Source organism: Prunus persica, chromosome G3, assembly GCF_000346465.2.
Source record: "Prunus persica cultivar Lovell chromosome G3, Prunus_persica_NCBIv2, whole genome shotgun sequence".
NCBI lineage: Eukaryota > Viridiplantae > Streptophyta > Magnoliopsida > Rosales > Rosaceae > Prunus > Prunus persica.
The window spans coordinates 17,755,559-17,764,865 of record NC_034011.1 but is presented as its reverse complement, the minus strand read 5'-3'; the positions used below and the strand labels follow the sequence as shown (position 1 = coordinate 17,764,865).

At 36.4% G+C, this 9,307-nt stretch overlaps 2 protein-coding genes across 2 annotated transcripts; both read left to right on the top strand.

Moving 5' to 3' along the window:
- On the top strand, nucleotides 6,232–6,742 carry LOC18783979. Its single transcript, XM_007215153.2, has one exon. The coding sequence runs from the start codon at nucleotides 6,360–6,362 to the stop codon at nucleotides 6,582–6,584; it is 225 nt and encodes a 74-aa protein (XP_007215215.1). The 5' UTR covers nucleotides 6,232–6,359; the 3' UTR covers nucleotides 6,585–6,742.
- LOC18783089 lies at nucleotides 7,720–8,525 on the top strand. Its single transcript, XM_007217284.2, has one exon. It carries the CDS (start codon nucleotides 7,927–7,929, stop codon nucleotides 8,371–8,373), a length of 447 nt encoding a protein of 148 aa, XP_007217346.2. The 5' UTR covers nucleotides 7,720–7,926; the 3' UTR covers nucleotides 8,374–8,525.

Genomic DNA, 9,307 nt, shown 5'->3' with positions numbered 1-9,307 from the left:
TTGTTTACTTATACTCATTTTTGTTTTTTAATACTTTTTACTATAACATACAAGGAAGTGTAAGTAGATAAAAGAGAAGTTGGAAAATTATCCCCAAAAAAAATATTATCTAAATGACAAAGTTAGCCTTTGAGATTAGATTACACATACATTCATAGAGGTTAATTTGTCATTTGCATAGATTTTTTTTTATATATAAAATCATCAATTTTTTGGACGAACACTTGATAAAAGGGGTTTTTGTGAAAATAATTTAAAATCTCAAAGAATATTCGTGTAATTTATAAAACCTCAATAAATTTTGTGAAAACACTAAAAAACTCATGAATGTTAGTGTAATTAACTCTTTAATAAAAGCTTAGACTAAACAGAAAAGCCGTCAACTATTGCAATATAGCTAGAAAAGTTGAAGTGGGACAACTAATTAATGTGTCTAAATTAATTATATTAAAAAAAAAGAGGAATGAGATAACGATTTTCGAGGGAGTAGGGAAGTTTGACGAAATATTCAAATCCTAAAAAATAGGGAGATTTTGGAAAAAGCTAAAGGAGTGAGAGATTTTTTAAAAGAGGCCAAAGGAGAGAGAAATTTACTAAAAATATTATACTTGTCTAATTTCCAATAAACCACAATTTATTATCATGAAAATAAACTACTATAAAGTAAATATTTTAAATTACAAAGCATTTTAGAAAACACATGGAATATTTACTCCCTTAGGCAAGATCCTGGGTTCGAGTCGTAGCATCCGTGTTTTGTGTGTGAGTTTAATATGCTATCGCCCATTTCAATAGGAAATGTCCTATAAAAAAAAAAAAAGATAAAAAAGTTCTACTAATAAATGTTTAATCTAAAGAGAGGAAGTTGGATGGGCTGTAATTAAACAGTAATTCAGAAAGAAAAAAAATTTTTATTAATTTGGGCAGTAGAAGCGGAATAAAAGATATATAGAAATGAACAAGACAAGAGAATTAGAGCAACAGTAGTTACTAATAACAGCATAATCTCTAACAACAGACCTAATTAATATATAATTGGATCGAATTAGGCAGCCTTCGTATCATAAGCACTTATAGAAGTAATATATATTGAAATCCTGGCCAAATAAATGTCACCAAAAGCAGCAGCCACAAGTTATAGAGATGACGTGGAGCAGGTGAGTAATATGCATATGCATCTGTTTGGTACTGATACACATCCCCTGGCAGACCTGTCACGTAAACAAACCTTGGAGGAGGTGGCGGTACATATGGGTTTGGCGGGCAATCTTGAGTTGTTGTTGTTGGAGCCTTTGGAGGAGGAGGAGGAGGAGGACAAGGAGGCGGCGGTGGCGGAGGTGGAAGCACCTGCTGCTGCTCACATGGGTTCACACAAGGGCATGATCCGCATTTTATTCCCGTATCAACTTCTTGTTTCTGAGATACCAGTGTTTGTTGATGATGATCATTTTGGTTTTCATGATCAGAAGTGGTCATGACACTCTTTGAAGACCAAATCAAAAGCATGATGAAAAGAAGTGTTTGATGTGGATGCAATGCCATTAACTTCAAGAAAGATTGAGTGAAAATACGGCTGGGGTTTGAGAGATTTGGGGGGGGGGGGGGGGGGGGGGGGGGGAAAAAAAAAAAAATTAAAGGGCTTTTTTTTTAAAAAAAAAAAAAAAAAAAAAGGGGTAGGAAAAAAAATTTTTTTAAATTTTTTTTGGGCCCCTTTGCCTTGGGCGTTAATTTTTTTTTTTTTAGTGGGGGTCCCCCCCCCCCCCCCCCTCAAAAGAAAAAAAAAAAAAATCCACCTGAGGGGCCTTACCTCTGCAGGGGGGGGTGGGGGTCTCCTTTTTTTTCTACAAAAGGGGAAAAAAAAAAGGGCACGGGCCTTCAGGTTACTTATATATTTTCCGGGAACCCCTAATTGGGGGGGAGAGCAGGGGCGCTCCATTTGGGACCCCGCTTTAGATGTTGTGTTGAAATGTTTTGAAAGCGAATAGCATGTGGATGTTGTAAATGCATGAGGTGACTTTATTTATTATGTCAACAACTACCTTTTGAATCATTCACATACATAATTTAATTTAATTTAAACAAATGGATTAATTAGCAAGTGTTTCCAATCATTAGCTCTACAATTAATTAAATATGGGTATATAATTAATTTAATGAATTAATTAACAAATCCAAGTAACTTAATTAGCATGCTCTGCTTAAAGGGGACATTCAAATTAACTTACTTTAGGGATTTGTCAAGCATATTAACTTTCTTTAGGCATTTTGATAGTTAAGATTGCTTTATATATCTCTCCAGCAAGAATGCTTCCATGCCCTTCGAATAAAGTCTATGGCTGGCAATGGCATTATTCTTCCACTTTTGCCACTCTCGACAATTTAACTATTATTATATGGGTATTGTTATTTGTACCGCCTTTATCGACCACATTGCTGACCTCCTCTCTAATACAGGTGAGTCTCGCATACACTAATGGGGTGAGAGATGGTCAGTAAAAATAGTACAAATAGCATTATTGTTATTATATATAATGTTTCACAATTACAATATATGTTCCATCTGCCAAAAAGTTTGTAGTGAAGTTTTGATCAAGATCGCATTCCAATATGCTAAGCATTGAAAGTGGATTCCAAAAGCAGCACTCTCAGGCTATGGTTACAGTTCATTAACAAAGAATGGAATCATATGCCCTGGCAAACGATCGATTAAAAAGACAATGCCTCTAGCTTTTTTGTTCTTTTTAAGCAATGCAGAATTGAAAGAAAAGTAGAATTCTTTTAACAGGATGAAAACTAGATGACCGTCACATGTCTAGGACAGCCAAACCACTTTCAGTTTTTAAAGGCTAGAGTTTTATGCATTTCATCACCATTAACACCAAACAAATTGTAAAGTACATTTGAATGGCAAAGGGTATAAACGTGGAGTGCTAAAAGTACAGGCCAGAATCTTCAATTGTAGATGTCACACTATAATAGAAGTGCGGTCGTCTACGTCTTTCCTCCTCCCTCCCCTGCGCCGGCTAGGCAAAACGGGGAGAGCCAAAATTAGAGGTCGGAAAATTCAAGTGTAGACCATTTGTTCACATGCTACTCAATTATGTGCCAGTCAGTTGTTCTATTAAGTAGTTAGTCAATTGTTAAGGGGGTTGCTTAGTTGTTAAGCAATGCAGTCATCTGTGTTATAGCTTTAGTCTTCTGAGTATATATACTCAATCTATCTTGTAATTCAGATTATTCTTATAAGCAATGTAGTGATCAACCTCTTGTATATAGGATTCAAGAATTCTTTAACCTACTTGAAGAGTAAGAGATTGTTGAGGTCCAAAAAAGTCCATGGTTAGGCTCAAATAAATTTCCGGCCCAAATATGATAATTTATTAAGAAAAGTCACATATCATAGTATATGAAGGTCATTCATATACAAGTCGCAGCCCACGTGCCATGCTAAATAAATAATTTGTCATGCCAGGAACTGAGATAAGGTTATAAAATACAAGCCCATGCTAAAATAAGCACCGTGTTCTTCTTTAAGGACAATAAAATTATAGCGTGACAAGCAACATGCCACGTCAAGCAGGAAATTATTGTTTCACGCCCAACCACGCTACAAGCCTAAGTGGACCCAAGCCACTCGAATGCCCATAGCTTGCTTGAGTGGCTTGTGGCATGGAAGGTAATAAGTTGTCATGAGACCCATTGATGGACCAGAAATGGAGGTCCCGGGTTGCTTGGGAGCCTCAGAACCCAAGCCCATTTCTTAGGCCCAAATATGTGGGTAAGAACGAAGGAGAAAATAACCCATTACCTCAGCCAAAAATGACCCATTAACTTAACCAATATAGCCCAACACTTGATGAGGTTAACCCATTTGTTTGGTAAATTAACTTGCTATCTTAGAAGGCTCATACAATTAGAAATGAGAAGCAGCAAACGCCCCAGCACTTGGCTGGAAGACAAAACCATGAAGGAAGCTTGGAAGACCACATGCGCAGGGCTGCTGGGAGGCTCCAGCACATGGGAAGGAATAAGTTTTCAAGCAAAAACATCCAAGGGACCAAGAGATATTGGGGCGCAGCTTGCTAGGAAGGAAGCCACCCTTCAAACCAGCATGTATACCCATTTCTTTCCTTCATCAGATCTGGCTATGAAAGAAGGAAGGAAAGAAAGGAAAAGGGATGGCTGAGAATAAGAGTTCTTCACTAAGGTAGCTGTGAGAAGAGCATTGAGCTCCCAAAAATCCCTGATTTTGTGAGATTGGGCAGAGGGGATTTTCACCATTATAAGATAAGTCAAAGGAAGGGAGAAGAAAGAAAGGGAAAAGTTTGGCCAAATTGGATAGAAACCATTAGGGTTTCTTTGAAAAGAATAGCTTCCAGCAGCTATAAATAAGGCCTCTTCTACCCAACAAAGGAACAACCACATCTAGAGAGCAAGCTTCCTCTCTTACCTCAAAAACCCAGCAATTTCGTGCTCAGTTCATCCTTCTCCCCCTTGTTTTTCCTCTTAGCAGATCGTCTGATACTTGACAGCACCTCTGTCGAGCTGTCGGAAAAACACTTAAGCCACCCATTGCCTAGCCTCTCTCCTTTTCTCAGCCAAAACATCTTATAATCCTTTCCTCATTTTCCTTAGAACTCTGGTTTTTCATAGAAACTCACAGCTCTTTCCCTTTAAGGCTAAACTCATGACAACTTTGCTCCCATGCCACAAGCCTCTTATGCCAAGCTAAGATTCTACATGTAAGCACTAAGAATTCATTTGTAAGCTATTATTATTTTTGTTGGTGAAGATAACCAAGGTGTTTCCGAAGGCCCTACTGTCCTTTCGAAGCATTCTTGGGGCTTGATTTCTGAACTCAGGCACAGGGGATAATTTCATCAGTTCGCTTCTTACGGCAACCCAGCCCATTTGTAGCTGCCAGAAGAAAAAGGCCCCTACATCGATAATTCTATATAGTTGATCACTTGGTACAACCACAATATGTCAAGTGTTCCCATTTAATTAGTTAATTATTTAAGGAAGCTGATTTTTCGACTCCTCTTTTCTCCACTTACACTCCTTTTTACTTTATAATTTTTTTAATCAATTTTGTTCTTTTTTGTTCTTTCTCTTTCCTATTCTACCCTTACTAGATCTACATTAATTTCTTTTTACTTCACTTTTTTTTAATATTGTCTTTTTCTTGGAGCTTTATTAGCTTTAGCAATGTAACACACTAATCAAGTAAGAAATAATTGACACTATATATTTGTCTATGCAAAATTATATGGTGCACCTGCTGCAAAAAGTCATTCCCCATGAATAAACCTTGCAACCATAGTTTTTTATTTATTTATTTTTTGGGAGAAGGAAACAAAATTTAATGCAAAAGACAATAAAAATACATAGATAGCCAAATGGCCACAAAGAAACAAAAAACAAAGAAAGAGTAACTAAATTGAACAAAATCTTCATATACTCAATACTAGAACTCAAATTAAAACCAAAACTTCAATAACAAATACAAAAGAAGATTTAATACAACATGAGTTGCTCAAAAAAAGAAAAAAACATGTTTGGTGGCTAAGAAAATTCAACCATACAAGAGTAGACACATTTCTCAAGAGCTAAGAAATTAATCTAATATAATGGTAGAATAGGAAAGAGAAAGAACAAATTTAATTAAAAAATGTTAAAAAGTAAAAGGGAGTGTGAATGGAAAAAATAAGAATTAGAAAATTAGCTCCCTTGTTTCACCCTAAATTAAAACTAAAAAGGCGCGTACATTAACATTAAACTTATAGCTAAATTAGTTAAGAACAATTACGTATACATTTGAAATCTCGTATTTGAATCCCAAATGATAAGGGACTCAACCCGACATATGTCGGCTGTTGACCCAATTCCACAAAGCCCGATTGGATGAGCCCAAGAACCCTCCGAAGTCGACAAAAGCACGATGAGTAGATATTTTGAAAAAATCCCACCAGAGGGCCCCACCAAAACCAAGAATGGATACTAAGAGAGTAAATAAAGATCGCAAATAGTTCCATATACGATAAACGATCGGTGTCATGTTTTGATTGGACCCAGTTGGATAATACCGACATAACAAACTATGAAATCAAGACACCTGTCCAAACAGAGGACACGTGTCGCACATGCCTTTGCTGAACATAACACGTATTTATATATTCTTCTCTCATCGACCCTACCAATGCTCATAAAATATGCTTGAACAGTTGGAAATTTGTATCCCTATAAAAACCAAGCTCCCCATCTCCATTAAAACCAGAACAAACAGCCATCAAAATCTTTTGATCGATCGACCGCTGCTTTGGAGTTTCCGTTGATCCGATTCCTAGCACATCATCATCATGACTGGTGGAATTGGATGTGTGCAGTGTGGCACACGTAGCAACCCATGTAGGTGCAAGGTGGTGGGGCCTACCTTAGGGTGTTTATGCTTTCTTGGAGCTGCCATTATTGAATGGCCTATTGGGGCTTGTGTTTACTTGTTCAAGCACGTCAAGGGGAGAAGAATCATGGCTCATCCGGCCACTGTTGTTTATCCGAAGGTCTCTAATGCCATTCCAATTTGATGCAAAAATTAATCCAAATTTTTTTGGTTAATTGGTTGCTTTTGCTTAATCTTAGTTTGTATGTGTAAGCTTTGTCTATGTCTGCAGTTTTAATCTGCTTATCATTAATAACAACACAGTTGATTTCCTAATCTGTATTGAAACTCATCATTTTCTTCTAAATTCTAGCTCTCTATCTGTTATCTGTTTTCTAACATTGATTACCAGCAATATGACAATGTATAATAGTTAGTGTTTCGTTTTTTTAATACAAGCAATAATTAATTTAATTTTTCTGGAGAATCACTGTCTTAACCGACTGGCATAACTCGCGTATCCTATAAACTGGGGTTGGAAATCCAATACTTTATTCCGTTCTTTTATTTGAAATGTTTGGAAAATAAGATCCTCCTATCCTAGTTGTACTTTGTTAGAATTTTTCGTAAATTCCAATGTGAGAACAAATGGTAATTGACCTGCAGCTTCTTTTTGGAATTCTTGAAAGATAATAAGCCAACATCTGCCATGGGCATTTTTGGTCTTGCAACTCATGCCCCACCCCAACCCAACATTGTGCCCTACATTTTCCTACATTGATATGCAGATGATGATGAACTATAATAAAATCATCTGGTAATAACATAAATTTTATGTAGTTAACATGTTGCAGATGTACATCCCCACCACTGTTCCTTTCAATATTTTTATTTGGTAATATGGTTTTGCTTAGAAGCCTATCCAACTTCTTCCTTCCTATTCAAACCAAAGCAAAGTAAGGCCCAGATAAAAAAATAATAATAATAATAAAAAGAAGAAGGGTATTTTTAAATAAAAAAAATACTCAATAAAGTATTAAAGTAATTTAATAGGGTTAGTTGTCATTTTTTGAATTTTTTTTTATTTGTTTATATAAATTAAATGATGTATGATTTATCTATATCACTCGTGCTAAGAATGGGTATATAACTTAGAGAGACTTTGAAAAAAACAAAAGAAGAGATATTTTTTAAAAGAAGCCAAAATGGACCTATGGATGCAGAAGAGGCCAATGGCTCCAAAACCTTGTAAAGAGGTACTCTTAAGTCAATAGGTCAAGTCCATGTCGCCTTGTATAAATGGACCTATGGATGCAGAAGAGGCCAATGGCTCCAAAACCTTGTAAAGAGGGACTCTTAAGTCAATAGGTCAAGTCCATGTAGCCTTGTATAACACGGGGAGCCCGGATGGCCCCCACTTTGTCACCGGGACAACCGGAGTATGTATTAATTTTCATCACTTTCTGCACTCTTTAAGAGCTCATGCAAATCATAAATTAAACTCCAATTTTATTTCCTCATCCATCCCTCCTCTCCTCCTTGTAGCCATGGCAAGGCCTCTTGCTCCAAGCTTCTCCATGGCCTCTCACCACTTGTTTCAACACCAATCACATTTTCTCTTCGCCCTCATTGTATTTTTCTCCATGTTTTCTCTCGTAATATTTCTCTGCACTTCCCGCAAGAGTAAAAAATCACACGAGAAAAAGGAGGAAGCGATCACAAACTCCGAGTCGAAAGATGTAAAGTTCATTGCCAAGTTAAACAGCAAGATTAGTAGCAAAGCTCTGGCGATGGCGAAGATGGTTTCTTGGAGGAAGATGGAGGCAGGAGAAGAAGATCAAAAAGATGATGATGATGATGATCATAGTGATGAAGCAGTTTGGAGGAAAAGCATAATTATGGGAGAACGTTGTGCTCCACTGAATTTTTCAGGGAAAATTGATTATGATTCTGATGGAAACCTGCAGCCCGAATCGCCTGACCGAAATCACTAATCTTGTTTCTCCCTTGTTTTGCAAATGGCTACTTCTCTCTTGAAAATACTCAGCTACTGAGGTTTTTTAATCGCACAAATATTTTTGCTTCTTTGTGTCATGTTAGAATGAATTTCGGTATTTATATATATGCCCTTAATTTTCTGACTCAATTTCTTTTTCATCATTCTAAATTTAGTTTTGCATGAATCCTTGAACACACTTGCATATAGATGCACAAAACCTTCAATGTTTTAGTGCATGAGTTGCATATTGGTAGATCATGAGATACTAATCAAAGTATAGTCATAGATTAATTAACGCCGTCCTCATTAGTAAAGGCAAATCATAATCTTTCAGTTTCGAGAGAAAGTGTGAACGCCTGTTCTTGCTATAAGACTTATAAACAAGGGATATGTCTTATCAGACTATCAAAACGGCCAATAAGGTTTAAGCTAGGGAAAAATGACATTGACTTGTAGACAAGTGATTTCAAGTTCAAATTCTCATGACATATTAGTTGTGTGTGTGGGAACGCATATCTCCTTCCTAACTTCAAGGAAGAAGAAAAAAAAAAAACTATCAAAACGGTATCATGGGTAGTTAAGGCTATGATAATGAATAGATATTATCACCCTCTTTTAATCAAATAGAAATATTTCCTTAAGTAATATTAATTAATTAAATTTAGCGCTCATTGTTTCTATGAAGAGTACTTTTATTGAAAAATATATGAAAATGATATTACATTGGTTAAACAATATTAATGAGAGTGGTGAGGTAAAATTATATTTTAACAACTTAGGTGGCAGGGGCGGAACCAGCATATGGGCTAGAGTGGGCTCTAGCCTAGCGATTAGAGGCTATTGTGTTTATGAGGGCTTGTGGGAGTTACGTGGCCAAGGAATTGGTGGCTGGCTGTTGTGTTTATGTGGTCCAGTGTTATTCTGGCTGT